The sequence below is a fragment of the Brachyistius frenatus genome, unplaced genomic scaffold, assembly GCF_029030835.1.
Source record: "Brachyistius frenatus isolate BFR_SWC_R1_liver_20210118 unplaced genomic scaffold, ASM2903083v1 Contig_5, whole genome shotgun sequence".
NCBI classification, from domain to species: domain Eukaryota; kingdom Metazoa; phylum Chordata; class Actinopteri; family Embiotocidae; genus Brachyistius; species Brachyistius frenatus.
Genome location: NW_027210604.1, coordinates 5,476,971 through 5,495,618, shown reverse-complemented (window position 1 = coordinate 5,495,618; position 18,648 = coordinate 5,476,971). Strand labels below are relative to the sequence as shown.

Sequence of the window (18,648 nt, the reverse complement as noted above, 5' to 3'; positions counted from 1 at the left end):
TACACCCGCCAGTCCACTATAGGACGGCATATCAGTGCCACGGCTTTGCCTTGGGAGGCATCAAAAACCACCTGGTTCAGGACAAGAAAAAACACGTGGAACACCCCCTTGTTAGGTTTACGCACCAAAACATACATAGCTTTAAAGAAATCCAAATAATTTTCTCCCGGACTCAAACCTCCTGCCAGAAAGGCCTCGTCGTCACTGTGTTTGTACTGCATCTCTTGACCTCTGTTGCATGACATTCATCACATGATTTCCGTCACATGACCTGTGTGTGTCTACTTTTTACGCCAACCCAGTGCCAAGCATTACACAAACATGTTACCATCTGGTGAACTGCTAAGTGTCTACATGCTTTGCTTTGATACTGGGCTGAAAAGGGAAAGCATTGCTTTGTTTGACAGTTAGCACACCTGCCATGGACACTATTTTTTTTTTTTCAAATTCCATTGTGAGAATTTCTGAGGCAGTACATGTTAATATAATATCACACTCAGGGATTGGATCCACTTCAATATTTCAGTCAGTAGTGGAGTGGAACGACTGATTGATATAGAAGTAGATAGTTGTGGACGGTACAAGTTATTGGACTTTGAACTAAACACAAAAGTTGGTGTTCCAGATTTGGTCACCAATAATATAAACACCCTAAAAACAAACATGATGCCATTTGAAATGCACACGAGGACCACGAAGAATCCAAACAAATGAAATGATTCTTGATAATATTCCACCTGAGAATAAATGCAACTCGTGGGTCGCTGTACAGAATGTTTTGTTTATTGGTTGTACTCATACATTTTCAAAATTACTATATGCCTCGTATCTAAAGACTCTCAGATGACTGTCTCTAAAGGCAGTAGCAGGACGTCACACCTAGAATACAGAGCAACTCTCACTGCCGATGTTTGTGTGACAATTCACATTCAATTTGATTGAATTTGAGTTCGGCAAGTAGATCTAATTTAAAGATCAGAAAAAACTATGATAGACAGGCTTTCATAATTCCACAGTTACCAAAATAGTATTTAATATTTCCTGGATGATTTGTGGTGTAACAAGTGTTCCATGAGCCATGTGCTCCGGATGAGAATTGCTCTGTTCTGCAGGAGTTCGGTCTCGCTGCAGACTTGACTTTTTATTTGATAATGTTATACACCTGTGGAGGAACAGCAGACACGATCAACACATTTGTGCTTATCTTTTTTTTTTTTCCAAGTTTTCTTTTTTTCTGTCAAATGTCCGTTTTTAACATAATCTTTTTCACAAGAACAGACTAAGTTAAATCTGTTATAAGTTTTGTATACCAACATGCTCACGATGTTTCTGAACCATTTTTTCTTTTTCCTTTTTTTGTCTGTCAGAACAACATACATCAAAACAGACACCCCTTTGTTTCAAACAGTATGTGCCATGTCTGCCATGGTAATATCAGAATAATATGATTTTGGTTGTGGTTAGCAGGCTCTTCGTTGGCAAGTAGGAAAATAAGACTGCAGTCATGTACACAGGCTTGACTTGCAGGGCTGGAAAGAAAATCGCAGACTTGTAATAGGGGCACTTCGAAATAACAAATCGACAAAATTAACATCAGCTCAGTCTCTTTTCCTTTACGTACATCACATGTGACTTAAAACAAAATTGCAGTCATTCTTTATCAGTAAGATTTACATAATTTGTTGTCCATTTCATACCCAAACAACTGAATAACATCTCACGTGACCTTCAGTTGAAAACTGGTCAATCTACAATACAACAAATGCTTGAATCATGACAGACACAGGCTGTGTTATGCATGTAAAGTGATTAACATATTTATCTTCTTTTTTTTTTCTAATACTTTCTTGTATGCGTGTCTTTATTAACTTTATACATTGTGCAAAAACAGCTATAGTCTACTCCAGAAGGCCACCAGGTGTCTCAGTATTTATCTTCATTTTGTGTCTGTTCAACTGCATTTCAAATCACAGCCCGTGACAAATCTGTATTTGTAAATGCTCTTGGATAGATTTCTGTGACTGATCAACCTTGTTGTTGAACCATCCCAAAGTAAACAACACATTTTTAAAACAGCAGGCAGGGTCAAGCAAACACAATCCCTTATATCAACCTACTTTCTTGCTCAAATGGGGCTGAATGTGAACAGCACAAGACTGTGGATGTCAAAAATAACTTTACCAAAAATATGCTAAAGGCTATGCAACAATTCTCTCTAGACTATCAAAGACCTTCACCTTTCACATGAATCATTGTTGTATCTGTGTTTTAGTCAGATTATAATTGTACCAGCAACAGAAAGCACACGATTTATTGGTTAAAGGAGAAAAATATTGGTCAGCATGCGCTTGTTCAGAAAATGTGAAGCAAAATTCAACGAGAAAACTGTTGTCTGGCCTTTATGTATTTTAACTTTGGTCCAGACCAAGCAAACTAACTGGGAGCGCATCCCACCTGTACAATGAGTTGTATATAGTGCAGTGAGTTGGCTTTGTGCAGAGCCAATCATGTGTGATCTGAAATGAGACTATAACAGGAAGCTGTGATGCTAAAGTTAGGATTCTAGCTTTAACTAAGGTGTTTACATCCATTTGAGATGAATAGCATCAAAAATGTGTCCTGCAAATTAATATTCGGTTGCAAATCCTTTACAATCCCTGTCGCCCACTTTGTCTGGCCCCTACTGTGGTAGCCTTTTCCTAATTATGCCGGTGAGCCTGGTTTTCAGCAGTAAAAATCATCATTGAGGACAAATGACCAACATGAGTAGTCAATAACTTTAAAATCAACTATTTCACCCTAAAATAATAGACTCAAAATCATTTTGATGGTACCCTCACTTGTAGTAGAGTGGATAGGGCTTTTTTAAGTCCTATCCTGCTTTTCAAAGGCTTGTTCTTGGGAAATTGTCACTTGGGTTTGGTGGGTACTATCCCTTGCAAAAAGTCACACACCACCAACTATGGTTCTTTATCTAGCTATAATTTCTGTAAACCATAGAAAGAGATTGAGTGACCCAGCGACAAGAACAAATCATATTTTTTAGTTGTTGGCAAGCGCTTTACTGCATAAGAGGCTGAAAGACACCGAGTTTTGCTGTTGGACTCATTAGTTATATTAGATGACCTGTTATGTCTTGTGTTGTTGCGCTTTCCTTGATGTTTGGCTGTGCTAACAAAGTTGCCAACCCTGTTGCTAGAGACTCTAAAGCTAATGACTTGCCAGATAACACATTGGACATTGGTTTTGGTAAGAATTACTCTCGGTTAAGCATCTGACATTGTCTTAGCTGGTTCCAAATCCCTCATGTAAAACTGAATTGTGGGGGCACCCAGTAACAAGAAATACCAATGCTTGAATAATAGTGCTTTTAGACAAGCTTCCTCTGTTGAATCATTGTCCTAGAACTGGGGGGAAAGGATAAGTACGCTATTCAACACAAGTGGACGTGAACACCCTCAAGCACCATTAAAAGCTGAAAGTCAGTACTCCTAACATGCAGTCATTGTTTCATTTCAAATCTGATGTTCTGGAGAGCCAAAACAACAAAACCATTTGATTACCCGAACACTGCACTGTATGGTAACAAAAGCGTCACAATAACAGCTAAACAATTTTTATCTTTTGAGTTCGAAACAGGCTTTTTTTTTTTTTTTTTTTTTTTTTTTTTCGTTTGTTTTTAAGTTTTGAACATACATTTTAAAACGGGTTGCACATCGGCATTGCTGACACATCTTAGTCACCAGTGACTGCCTCTGCGGCACTGTGAGAAAAATGTGCTGACAGTCCGTTTATGACACTGTTGTTTTGAAAAACCACTGGCATTTGTTGTATATGTATATATGTAATATGTTATAGGTGTATATTATATTTTCCTTCATCCCTGATGGCCCAATGCAAAATGATAAAACAAGAAGGACTGTATTACATTAGCGTCAGTCTACTGCATCACTAAGAACAGAGTAGCAGCAACGCCTCATGGATTTGCATGTTATATACAGAGAGTATAATACATTATTCTGGTTAGGTATGATTTATGGTGTTTATTTACATGTGATATGTAGTCTGGATTAACTTATTTCAATTTCAACTGATAAGATAAATGACTTTAAAATGAAAATGTAATATTCCAGCAATGTAGAAAAATAAGTCATATTTCATTGTATTGACATGAGGACGATGGTTGGTTTGTATCTAGCACCTATTGCAACCATTTTACTGTATTATAAACAGCAACAGACATGGGCACCTCTGAATATATCTCGTAATCTCTTCCTGCTTACAAACGTCTCTCACAGGAAATACATTTTATGGGCAACAAAAGGGCTTCTGATAATATATTAAATAAAATGCCTTTACATAGAAAAATAACTGTAATAAAACATTTTAATTATCCTTTTTATGAACATATCAGGGATATTTATCTTAAATAAACTGATGAATAATTATAGATTATACATATTTTGCTCTTATTTGTGTGTGCTTTTCATTTTAAAAGCTGTGATTGTTTATAAATCGCAGTCCTCTGCACTTTCATAATCTTTAAATAGCAAATAACTGTAAGTCAAGTCTGTCTGTGAAAATGCTTCTCGATGTCTCCTCTCTTTCTACTATTCTTCTATGTCCAAAGGTCATTCTGAACTTTTATCATATTTATAAGCTTCTAAGGCAGACTCCATCTTTTATCATAGCTGTCTATCAAACTATTAATAAATCCCATGATTTTTTATCCCTGAACCTCTGACACTTTATCGGTAAGCAGTCATGTCCCAATCTTATCAGCTATTTCCTCCTAAAGAAAATTTAAAAAAAGGAATCTAATCAAATTTTCCTCATAATTAGAACTGTCTTTCTATTGTACTCATGATAACATGCCTTTTATTTGACCGTCAGAAAAAAAAAAAATCTAGATTTTACTTTATTTTACTGAGAAAAGATGTGACGATCAAAGTAAAATCTTCTGTGTATTAGTTTTCTTTGTTGTTTTGATGGTTTTACAATATAATCAATCCCTTTCCTCTGCGTCTTCTCTTTTAAATACACTAGGTCTCTCCTAAAACAGCTTGTGATGTCATAACAGCAAATAAGCGTTTAATAAATCTGGCATTGATCATGTAAACGGCAACTTTAAAAGTTAGTAACATATATTTTAAAATAAATATCTCATGATTGCAACTTCAGTGAATGTTTGTGTGCTTCTACCATTGCGGTCAATAATTTAATTTGCACCCTGAAATATTTTGTACATTATTCTGGCTGTAACATATTGTCCAGCAAGTGCCTCAAATAAATAATAATATCAACCTAGTGGGGAAATGAAATTGTGTTCTTGAGTTGTGCTCTCACAATCTAGCTTTGTGCTATCTTTGTTTCTGTAACCCCATTGCAATAGATCACATTAACTCTGACAGAGCCAGGAGTACATAAATGAACAAATGAATAATGGGCCATTTTCTCAGAATACACAAGCAGCTTATCTTTGTCAGTAACCAAAGAGCCTAATTAGTAAATGTAAACAAGTCCCCCATCTATCAGCTATATCACGGGACTCCATCATCAATAACTATTGATTAGCTTGTCAACAGTCAGTGTATAAAGAATCCGTCTGCGTTGACAGGATTAGCAAATGCAGCAATCCTGTCTCATTTTGTCTGTATTTACTGCAGGTGTCATATTGAGCACGGCTTAAACGACCCTGGGATTGATTGCTCGCATCTATACGTGGGAATTAATGTTTGTGAGTTTCTGTTCATTTTGGTAAATAGGGCTAAACGCCTCTGATTTTCAGCAGGTGGTGAAAGTATGTGTATATGCGTGTTAAATCTTTATTAAACCTCATTGAACTTCTGGATTTCCCAATGGCTTGGCCATTAAATGAAATCCTTCACTCTTTCACTTACCCTTCACACGGTAACCTGGGTATTGCTCTACATCTAGCCAACATGGCAAAAATCAATGCAATGCAGGGCAGTTTGACTCATTTGGGGTACATTTGCAACAGAGCTGATATTTGAAGAAGGAAATTAATTGAGATGCTGATGAAATTGGCCCTCATCCTGTCTCAGAAGTCCCCAAATGTTGCCTAAAAGTAAAGTAATCAACCCAGCTGTTTATACCACCCTGGCAGCAGAGATCTCTGGGTGTATTTATAGTGAGAGCACTGTCGGAACAGCATGAATTATTAATGGTTCCCGTTGCACATTTATCTGTGACCTCTAGGCCACCTGGGTACACACACACACACACACACACACACACACACACACACACACACACACACACACACACACACACACACACACACACACACACACACACACACATACTAAATCAGTGTTTGTCTTTTTGGACTGGAACTGTGGCTTCTGTGATGTTTTTTTTTCAGTGGAATGATGACGGATTACAGCGTGCCCCGTCCGGTAGCCATCAGTAACCCCAAGTGTAGCCATTAGCAAGCCTTCAGTCAGCTGATCTGTTCATGGAAATTGTCTTTAGCCCACTTGTATTGGTCCTCTGTGATAAATTATTCAAAGCTCTGAAGCATTCAGCAAGTTACAGCACGTACCTACAGTACATACAGTAGGCCTAAACTACATACACACATACATACTATGTGAACAGTCTGTTTTTTTATGATTCTTTCTAACTTCTGTGTCGACTTTCAACGTACTGGCATTAAGGTGAGGTTTCTCCCAGAAACCTGATTTGAATAAGTTTAGTGTTGTCTCCCTTTTGTTGCAAAAGTCCTGATCAAAAAAACACGTAAACTGATCCTTGGCCTCGTATGTTTGCTCCCTCTCTCCTGTCTCCTGGCTCAGAGGCGGTACTTTCTCAGCAGGTCGGCCTGCCACATGTACTTCCTCTCAGGGAACCTCTCCGGGATCTTGATCTTGCGGAAGTCTTGAATGCACTTTTCCAGCTCCTCCTCGACCGTTAGCTTCTCTTTCGCTGGCCTTTTCTTGCAGGTGCTGGTGTCGCGGGAGCTGGTCGTGAGAGTGCGCAGCAAGTCGCTCTTCCGTCGCTGCTCGGACTGCTGGAGTATGGCGACGGGGCCCTTCTTCAGCGGCCTGTCCAGGGTTTGGACGTTGGCGTGGGGGTGTGACTGACGACTGACTGGGCCATGGATGACTGTTTCCTGGGGGGAGCCGGCCTCCGACTGGCTCTCCGAACTGGAGGTGGAGAGATCGTTAAAGGAGGTGCCACTTTCGCCCTCGCCATCTCCTTTGTGGTTCTTGCAGCAGCAGTCGCACGGAGGGGAGGACCAACGTGATGGACCACCTGGAAAGAGAGACAAGCAGAGAGGAAGCTAATATTAGATTCCACCTTTTTCCTTCTTTCCCGACCAATCATGTGAGGAGAAAAATGAGACAGCGGCACAAAGAGAGGCCCATATTAGTCAGGCAGGAGAAGAAAGGTAAAATAAGAAGCACTTAAGACAGAGACAGAAGAAAAAGTCAGCTAATGCCAAATGGTTATCACTTATAACAAATTGACATGACATCGGGGATGGGTGGCTTGCCTCCAGTCGCATCATGGAACTGACTGTGTGACAAGCCTGTATTGTTCAGAGAACTGCCCTCATAGATCCACGCTGTCATTTGAAACAAGTGGAAGAGCTAAAGGCTTTTGAAAACACACAAAAGGTCAAGATTTACACATGTATGTACTGTAAAACACTGAATGCAATTGTATTTGGACTTAATGAAGAGGAACCACAGCAGTATAAATTGAAGATTCATCAAGATTACATAGACAAAGAACAAAAGCAATGTGTAAAACTGTCTGTCAGTTGAAAGATGAACAAATGTCAAACTACTACTATGTACACTTAGATTTTTCAGACGTCTGCTGTCATATTCGGCAGCCAACATACTTTATTAAACTCTTTAACTCTAGGTCTTAGTAAGACCTCGAAAACCAAGGAACAATACACACGTCTGCTTAGATCAAACACTGAAAACACTTTTGAATCAAAAGGATTCAGACCATTTTGATAGGCCATGGGTTGTTTTAATGCATGTAGGAATGATCTAAATTGAGCTAAATTTGGTTTAATATTTCTTTCCACAACTGTGCGATTGTTAACATTCTCCTGTTCATTTCAGGATAGCTTGCTACGATTTTGACTGTAGATTTTCTCAGTATTTTTTTCCTTGTAGTCCTCCACTTGATTGGCCTTTATTTCATATTTTATTGAATTGCCCTCCCTTGTTTGTTGGTAGCAGACTTTCCTTGTTGTTTCAGCCAAGCCGTATGATTAAGCCAGGATGTGGTAAATTGTTAGACAGCTCAATTTTACTTTTTAACACAATATTCCAAGTTTTTAACACTATCTCGCGGTTTCTTTTTTTAGGTAAATGGTTAAAGGAATGAGTCTAGTTATTCTGGGCGTGCTGGCCATCTGTTGTTTCTTTTGTCTCCTGCATGTGGTATAAGTAATTCAGTCCACTTAAAAAGTACACAGAGTGTTTGTGTGATTGGAACTGAGCATGGCCATTTGTTGTTTGGAGAGGTGGATTTACAACAGATGAGTGACACAATATTGCTGGCTTCCTCTATTTTCCCCTCTTGGTATTGTTTTTGTCGGAATTATTGCTCATAAATAGTAACAGCTTTTTATATAACTTTCTAAATTAATTTAGACTCCCTGCTGTTATGTTCTGTTGTCTCTTTTCTTTTTTGTTTCCATTAAATACTTAATATTCTAGATCTGCTTTTACTTTGTTGCCTTTTCATGCCATTGCATATTTCTTGATATAATATTGATACTTAAGCCTAAAGTCTTTGCCATTATTTAACAATCTTATACAGGAAGTTGACTAGTTCATGTTATTAGAAGTCCTTCTGAAAATTTGGGCTTTTGGTAAACCCAGATCAAGGTGGTATTTTTGTTAAGCGTCAAATATCACTGTTCTGTCAAATCCGTTGGTGTCAGAGAGTTGCGCATAGGGTGCCCTCTTTCTGTGATCACCTGGGTTGAAGAATGAGGTCATGTGATAGGATCTAAAGAGTGACAAAATTTGGGTAGAGATAAGTTCAGGGGTAGTTGGATGGAACAAGCATAGTACTTTCAGCTGAGACGCCAGCATTTGTTTGTGGGAAAGCAAAAGTGAACGTAGGTTGTTTTGTTTTTTTAGCTTATGTGACTGTGGTAGTGGGGCGTGGTTTGGCTCAGCTGCAGGAGGGACTGATTGGGGGAGTGGTTCAGGGAACGGTGCCTGGAAGAGGCTTAATTAGCACAGCTGCAGTGAATCAGTGATTGTCTCGCTCCACATAAAAGCCCCTAGGAGGTCGAGGTCACCGGACGGGACTCACTCCGGGGAACACGGCTGGCTGCGGACAGAATGCGTAGCATGTGCTCGAATGCCCGGCAGGAGAGCACAAGAGATCGAAGTCATTGTTTGCGTGGAATAAACAAGTTGGAAAACTGTACTTTGGTGGGTTGTTGTGCGTTCGGCCGAGAGAACCCACAGTTACGGCAAAGATGTCTGTCACAGTGACATATTTCATTTACATGAGATACTTAACATTACCTATGTAAAATGACTTGTTTTAACCTTGTATTTTTGGTACCTAAACCCAAACAAATTGCAACCGTGTCACTTTTAACCCAAACCATCATCTTTTCCAAAACCTAACCATGTGGTTTTTAGTGCCTAAACCTAAGGCACCTTGTATGACTCCATGACACACCAAAGGACATTCTATGTAAATCTCTGAGACACCAGCTGGCTGTAACAAAACAGTAGTATTTGAGACTCTGGGATGAGAATGGGTTTAATTTTTTGGCCCATTCGGAGCCATTACATCCAGTCCCTCAGGTCGCACTAACTAAACAAATAAGATGATTCAGCTTAATAGTATTTAAAAACTAAAATGTTTTCAAATTCTGTGCAGTGCTCCAAAGTTTCTAATGAGCTGCTTTTTCTTAAACCTACAGTACATCACAATCAGTAGACTTGAGTAACGCAACTGTTTCACCAGACCTGGAGCTGACACCAATCAGAAACATATGTTAAAATAGTTGTGGAGCGTCTCAGTGTTGATGAGGCTGAGGCAGCTGTCCAGCAGTTGTAGTCCCGGCCAATTACAAGACAAAGGCAGGGATGCACAGTAGCGATTGCTCAGCCTAACCTCTGCGTGAGCGTACAGTAGGTCGAAACACCCGCAGCAGCATCACACCTCTCACTGCAGGAAGCAGCCATTTCTTTTTCATGCCCACCTCCTGAATAATTGAAGCGGTATCTAATGCTGATGGACTCCTCTCTGTTCAGTGGGGAGAGAGCTCAAAACCCTTGACGCAAACACACACATGCTCCAACCTCCACCTTCTAATTTTTGAGCCCCGCCCCTCACCGTCTACGTTTCCACACCAGAGCAATAACGGGCCTCAGCTTTCCATGCATCTTCTATTCATCAAGTTCAATAGTAGCATTGTTTCTTTTCATGTGCTGCTGAGCATTTCACTTCAAACAAGATTGTACAAGACTATAAATAATGCTGCTTTAAATAAATGGCCCCCTGCTTTTAATTTCCTTTATGCTCAGCGGCATATTTGGTTTGTTTAAAGAGAGACAGCTGAGTAGAAATCAATTCATCCAACCAATAGTTGTTCCTCACAGTACCACTCATATACAACCAACACACATCATGACTACATTTATGTGAGTATAAATAGAAGATATATTTTGTGAATGGCTTTGATACTGACTCAAACTTGCTTTCTCACACACACGCACACACACTTACACACTGACACACACAGACATACCACTGCCCACTGTACAAACTGTGTGAAATAAACGTCACCCATCAAAAGTGCTGACAGAAATGGAACGCAACACCCTTTGTCACCCATTCCAGCTCTGGATCTCTTTAATTACCACATTTACAGCTTTCAGCTTGCACAAACACACTTCCATGCACACATACACAGGCAAGGATAAAAAAAAAAAAAGCATACTATAAAGGTGTCATTTGCAGGTAAACACACACACACACACACACACACACACACACACACACACACACACACACACACACACACACACACACACACACACACACACACACACACACACACACACACAATTAGAAATGTATGAGCCCCGGTTAATATGATGTAGAATTTTAACCCCATGAGTGCAATGATGTCTCCTGTCAGCCTCTGTTTAGGGCTGTTAATTTATGTCGCTCTGAGTCAGTCGGGGACTCTCTGATCAATGACATGCAGACTCGTAATTGGTTATTTGAAAAATGGCTCCAGACTCGGGAGAATTGTCAAATCGGCCAGTAGCCAATCTGCCTGTGTAAATAAAATGAACACAACGGGTAACGCTGTTATAACAAATGTCTTAAAGAGCCCTGTCGTGTGAGTGTGTGTGGGAGCGGCTTTGCATCTGTACATTTGATATATGATATTCCAATTAAACTTTGGCATTTAGTAATTATATCCACCACCATTTAGCTTTCCATCCTGTCAGTCTTGACAGTGACATGCTGCTTTAATTTACAGGTATTGTGAGTGGCTATTAGCCTCGTTAACATTAAAGACTACCGGGGGGATATGATTTATCATTTTGACCAGTTGGGATTCCCGTCAAACCTTTATCTTCATGACAAATTAGCTCCTGAAAAATAGAATCGAGGATACCACTTACAGGAGGGTCTTTAAAATCCAAGCGTTGGTAACTGAGAATTTGTAAAGAAAAGTGAGCGGTGTCTCACTCATCTTCACAGTGATACTGTAATTATGTTCCCAAAAGGATGTATCAGTATGCAGTGTTGATCATTCGTAGCACACCGAGTCGTGTTAGTAGTAAAACCAATTTTCCCTGCTAATTGAAGTGAAAGAAAATGTGTACATGAGCAGACCTGCATTTTCTAATTAGTATTTGCACTGTATGGCTATAATGTCATGCTCATTGAGGTGAAAATTTAACGTATGTTTGTGTTATGTTCTTCTTTCATTTTCTTTCTGCTTCAACTAATGTCTTTTTTATTGCTCCTGCCAACCAAACCACTGATGTTACTTATATGAGATACATTTTTCTGTATCACACCGTAAGACATCTCGCCATTATAAGAAACCAGAAAGAATCCTGGTTCAGTGTGTGGGCCTTAAAGGTCATGTCTACCTCCATATATCTCAGGTAATGCTGCAATAACACCACGAACAAACAATGCACCATTTCTAATCAACAATTAAGGGTAGTCACATTTGTCTCAAACTTGACATCTCAGACACCCTCAGTCCAATTTTGCCTTAACCCAGATGAATGATGCATCCTGGCAGTGTGCTCTGAAGCTTCAAGATTGACACTGATGGAGGTACCATAATTAAAGGTCAAGGTTTCAGAGTTTGAAAGGCCATAAGTGCTACATAAACTGTCTGATTTTAATTATACTGGGGAGGAATGATGCATCTCGTTACTTATTGTCCCAAAAGACTGCTGCATCCAGCTCTCAGTTGAAAAAGAACAAGCAAACTTTCAATTACAAATTTTCACCTGAGGTCATTTAAACTGTGATATATGCCCCTGCAACATGCCCGAGTGATCCACTTGATGAGGCAATGACATCATGTAGTAGTTCCTTAAGCAAGTAGTTTAAGATAATATATTGGCTGTGCTGTTTAACACGTAACATGTACAGATGTTGCAAAAATTCCAGATCAAACATTGGCTGTTTCCTCCTATGAAAAAGATGTACATAATTACTAGAACAGGACCAATTTCCCAGTTGTTGTCAGTGATGAGGTATTTTAGCTAATCTCACTTTATGGTTGTAGTAACACTCCTGAATGATTCTCTCTCAAAAAAACAACCTGATAGTCATTGTTCATACAAGTCAGGAGATGTCTTATGAGGAGGGTGTCCCCCCTCATGCCAGTCAGTCCCATGTGCATATCAACATTTTTTGGGAAGAAGTTAAATAAATCAAAATGTGTCTGGGAGAAGGTGCACCTAATGTTGCAAGAATATGATTTATATAAGATGTGTGTATGTTTTCAAACTTATCATATCGTAAATCATAAAATCTTACCATCTACTTATTGCTTCTTCAATCAACATGAGTGTAGAACCTGAATAAAATTAGAGCGAAATGATTTTGTTTTAGTCATTTGTCAAATTACAATTAGGAGATCATTAATAATTAAGATCTCTGTTTAAAAAAAAATTTAACTTTCAAAATGTTTAAAATCTGCTGATTTATTAAGTCATACAAAGGCTTAGTCCACTGACAGGAAAGTAAAATATTACAGCCAATTACTCTGTAACACTTTGGAACTGGTTCATCTCCGTCTTCAAATGTGACTTTTGATTCTCACTCAGGTGTCAGTGCATTTTTGGATAAGATAAGTGATGGTTTCAGGTCAGATGCTTGCCACTTCTTAAGGCTGAGGTTTTATGTCTCCCCATAATTACTTTTTTCAATGACTAACTGGCACAGCTGCCTCTTACTATTAGAACCTAAATGAATAATAAATTGGGTAATTTATCAAATAAATTAAAATACCAACAAGCCAGAAAACAAAATAAAACTGGGCAAGAACTGAATTAGAAGCGCTTGCTGTTGGCCTTGGGCAAAGCACTTAATCCCCAAACAGCTCCAGGGACCAACCGAAACAAAAACCACAGTTGTACTGAGCAGCTCTTGTGTTGAGATTGTGTTCAACTATATAATATTAAGGCCGCAAAAAAATTATCTTTTTTTGCTCCACAAGCACATGGTACCTTGAATAAAAACAGATTCAGCCTTTAGTAATTTAGCCTTATATATGGTCACGAAATATTGGATTTAAAACTTTGTGACATAATGTAGATTCATTTATAATGTTTTTGTGACGTGTTTTTTTCTGCCCATACTTCAGTAAATATAAATGTTACCTGCCATATGTGAAAATCTCGTATATGTGTGGCATCCTCTGCTCTAATGTGAGAATAAGGTCATAGTTGCCTTCAGGGCTGTGTGCATGTTTGTGTATGGCTGAGTGCACGTAGAGCACATATGTGTGCGTGCACACACGTAACATGTGCTTCACCGTAGCCTTCTTTCCTCCGTGTGTGTATGTGTGTGTGCGCATGTGTGTGTCTGTGAGAGAAAGAGAGAGAGAGGTGTGTGCGTGCGTGATTGTGTGTGTGTGTGTGTGTGTGTGTGTGTGTGTGTGTGTGTGTGTGTGTGTGTGTGTGTGTGTGTGTGTGTGTGTGTGTGTGTGTGTGTGTGTGTGTGTGTGTGTGTAAGTGACATTGGCCTTGGAACTATTATCTGTATGCTGTTGGGCATGGGGAGGGATTCTGGTGTCAGGTGGGGTTCCCATTCATGTCATTAGAGGTGTCAGACTGTCGGCCATGCCTCTGGCCAGCATCACTCAGCACACACATCGTCCCTTTGTGTGTGTGTCTGTGTGAGATATATTATATGTGCAGCAGTTGATTCATGTGATCCCATGTTGGTTCTTTTCCAGGCAGGTGGGCAGAAGTCTGACTGAAGTCTAATGACTGTCACATGCTATTACACACACACACAAAACACACACAAACACACAGTGCTTCCTGACGGATGCTCCAGGCACTGATGTATTGATCTCAGCAGGGACCTCCACAACTTGTGTTAGCTCAAGCCAGTAAAGCTGAATCACACCACACTGACAATGCCATACAACACTCACACATACACACAGCTGATTTTCAGTCCTCGTCACTAGTCCATCTGTTATCCATTATTGCTTCACATCAGCTTTTATTCAAATTTCTTTTCATTTTCTAGAACAAGTAGCTGTAAAACATGTTATCGCATATTCTAATAATAGACTGTTTAATTCTCTGTCAATATTTATGATAGTCACTGCTATGACAATAATACAAATAATTAACTTTGTTTGTATAGCACCTTTCATACCAGAAATGCTGCTCAAAGTGCTTTAGGAAGAAAATGAAATGTAGTGATTCACATAAAAACAGATATAATGGAACATAAAAACATGTGAAAATATAATTTAAAAAGAAAAAAAAGAAATAAAATGCATACGAACTGATCAAATTAAAAACAAGACAATACATTAATGAGATAAAATAGAGTTGAAATAACGAATAAATAAATGCAGGTCATTGTATTCTAAAACAAACCATCACAATATGCCTCAAGAGTAACGTAATTCATAGTATTTTTGTTGGCTGGTATTTTGTTGCTGGCATTTTGTGCATCCCACTCATTGACAGTGTTCTATTACCCTGATTTTGGGCTCTCATTTCGGACTCTATCTCAAGCTCATTACCAATTCTGCCTCTTTGGCAAGGATGCGCAGAACTTGGCTTCTGACCTAACTCTAATCATGTTGTCTATTAAGCTAAACATACCCACTTCACTTGTTAACAGCAGTTCACAGCATTGTACCACACTGACGAAGAACAGTCAGCAACAGTCAGCAAATCGATGGCTAATTGCAACTTTAATTCTTATACCGTCCCTGAATTTAGTTGAAACACCACGTTTCTGAAATCAAAGAGAATAGCAGTCCAAAAAGCACATAAACTAAAAACAAGCCATGCAGCAAGACTCAACTCAAAATATTGCATGGTGAGCCCAAACAGACTCGGATATTTCCCTCATTCGGTCGGTTTATTCTGGGGGAAAAAAAAATTAAAAAATGTTTTTTTTCTTGAGCAGAGCTGTAAGCAAAACAAGGAAGAGGCAACCGCTGGGGTGTTTGGTGGTCATACAAACATAAAAGGACTTTTTAATGGCTCTTGAATGGATTCAATAAATGCAGAACCTTGGAGTACAACCCTTTGCTTCTCTTTCAATAAATTTTTTTGGACCATCTCTATTTTTTTTTTCCATCTGCACTCTTCACCTTTCTCTCTTCCCGTGCCTCTCTCCTTTGCCATTCCTCTCCTAATGCCTGTATCGATGGGTTGTCGCATCAGTGGAAGTGTATGGACGATTGCCCTCCGATTGATTTCTGTCATACAGCCTCTCAGCACTGGGAGGCTGTTCACTGGAGATAAATGATGTTGGCACAACAAAAGCAAATAAACTTCTATCTATCACTCCCTCTCCGTCAGGTTTTTTTCCTCCTGCCTCCCACCTCCGCTCTTCTGTCTGCATCTCTCGGCTCATGTGTCTTGCTTCCTACACCTCCTATCGCTTCCTCAGTTTCCTCCATCCTCTTCCGTCTGTCTGTCTCCGATTAAGGTTTTTGCTCTTTCCATGAATTGTTTCCTTTTTTTCTTTTTAACTCTCATCCCTGCTTTTTTTCCTTCATCTTAGCGAGTCAGCTGCCCTGACAGAAGGTTCTTTGTCATGATACCTGCTTTCTAATGCAGCACTTCAATTAAGTGTTGCATTCAGATCACTGAACAGACAACAGATCAGCCCATTAATTATTTCTGGAAATAATGAAAAGAAAACAAACAGAACAGGAAAAAAATTGAGAGCAGTTCTAAATAAAACATGAAGATAAGATCACTGATTAGAAAGAGTTTAAATTAAGTTTTTTCCACATTTGTTTTGACAGACAATATCATATGAGCACTCAGAGACTGTTATAGTGTTGCAGTTAATTCTCCTTGTGTGTACAGTACCTACTTTCCTTCAACCGGCCTCATCTCATCTAATTCTATTCAAAACCTTCAGAAAGGCCTGAACCTGATTCATAAAAGTAATTTACACTTTTGAAAAGTGAGTCAAACTTCAAATGCGTCATCGCTCCATACATTACTCTTTTGTGATGGATATCTCTCTGTATGAAAGTTGGAATACTGGTGAAAAATGGAAGCACCAACAAAGGCTGACAGTGACTACGCGTGAGACTCAAGGAGCGTCTCTGTAACCTCATTATGTTCGAGATCAGTTTGATTTTGCAAGCCAAACCTTTTACCAGTAATACCCACTGCCGCAAAATGTATCAGTGTGACGTCATGTCAGTCAACGTAATCTCATTGTCTACTGCCTAAAGCGCATTATACCGAGCAATAAACTAGAGGAATGAAATATATAACTCCTCTTTACCTGTAATCTATAGGTTTCCTTTTTTTTTTTTTTTTAATATGAAGCATGGGACAGGTTTTAACTCACTCACATACTCCATCACATTTAGCAGGGATTCTGCAGGAGGGGGCTGCTCTGTCAGATAACTTCTATACAGAACAACCAGCAGCACTTAAAGGACAGAGAAGTAACAGCTGTGATGTCTCAGATCTGCAGTTATTGACATGTCAATCTCGCAATTTATATGCAAAGAAATCTAAAGCTGCTGTAGCATTGTGACAATTGCACCACCCGTAGGAAATAACTAATGCATGTGCATCCGTTTTCCCTTAGCAAAGCTGTTACACATGTTTCTGCCTCTGTGTGTGTTTCTGAGGTTGACCCATCCATTCACAAAATTACAAAAATGTTACGTAGTAGTAACACGATGTAGCTTCAGGCTGTGAAAGAGTAAAAGTTGACTTTTCAACTTTTTGCAATCAAATGGGTTATTTCTTTCCTTCTCTAAACATCTACTGTGTGAGATTGGCACAACATGACCTTTTATGTGGCACGGAATCATTAGACAGGAAAGAGTTTTTGCATATATGTTACATTTCTACACCACTGATTCTGAAACTTTGATACGGCTCCACCTGGTGGTGCATTAGATCCTTGCTCAAAGACGATAACAAAAAGTTATTTCATATCATTTTACATACATCTATACAGCACATTTCAGCGAGGACAAATGTTAGTTGATAATCATTTAGATGTTTTAAAAATATATTTTGCCTGTGCTTAGCCACATAAGGTGATGTGATGTCAGGTTCAGCATAACACTAATGTTAGCTGAATTCTGTTGGACTCGGACTCCTCTGTCTTCTAAAACAGATAGCACAGTGAGTGGAAGTTTGAAATGGCTACAAGGTTAAACAACATGACAGGTCAGATATACCTTTCAATGTGATTTTTGTAACAGCTCTGATTATTATTATTATTTTTTTTATCTTAAAACAGTAGTCATGTGTTGCTGTTTTTAGTCTTTCTGAGGCTTTTGCTTGGTCAAATCAGTAAATTTCATTTTATGAAAATAATTGATTCTATCTGCAGTGGGAAGTGGTATTTGGGACATTTGGTTTGGTACATAGTGGTACATGGTCTTGTTTGGGAGCTTATAGAGGCAGTCGCCTTTCCAGAGCTACTCTATACACAACTGTTATATAAAGAAGTACAATACACAAGTTTACCCTAAGACTGCAGCTCTGATTGAAGGAGTGTATTACTGCATATTAATCACACTGTTTGTGTCTTTTCTCTTCTCGTGTCATTGTCCACTGGATGAGCATGGATCAGATTATAGGACGTCTTTGTAAAAGGGTGCCACAACAACATAATGCCACAAGGATGAACTATAAGTCACAAGCCTGTTTGGAATAAGCCTCAGTGTCTACACTGCATAAGCCTGAAATTGTACATACAGTTTCTAGTGTATTTGGTAATACGGGCTTTAACTGTTATGAATTTACAACACAATTTCAAATTGAATACTAATGTATCTCAATCCCCTGGAAAATTGAGATTATATGACTGAGCATTGAGAAGACCCAAGCAAAAACAAAGTGTGAGAAAGAAAGAGTATGTTTCTCCTTTTGAGCATCAGGCAGATCTGTAGCA

At 39.0% G+C, this 18,648-nt stretch overlaps 1 protein-coding gene across 2 annotated transcripts in view; it reads right to left on the bottom strand.

Moving 5' to 3' along the window:
- Positions 1-760: 760 nt before the first annotated feature.
- Positions 761-18,648, bottom strand: part of kctd16b (potassium channel tetramerization domain containing 16b) — a 404,485-nt gene continuing 386,597 nt past the window's right edge. For both annotated transcript variants that reach the window (XM_069718467.1, XM_069718459.1), the window contains one exon: positions 761-7,278. In XM_069718467.1, the coding sequence (XP_069574568.1) occupies positions 6,815-7,278 (464 nt within the window). In that variant the 3' untranslated portion in view covers positions 761-6,814. The remainder of the gene's footprint in view (positions 7,279-18,648) is intronic.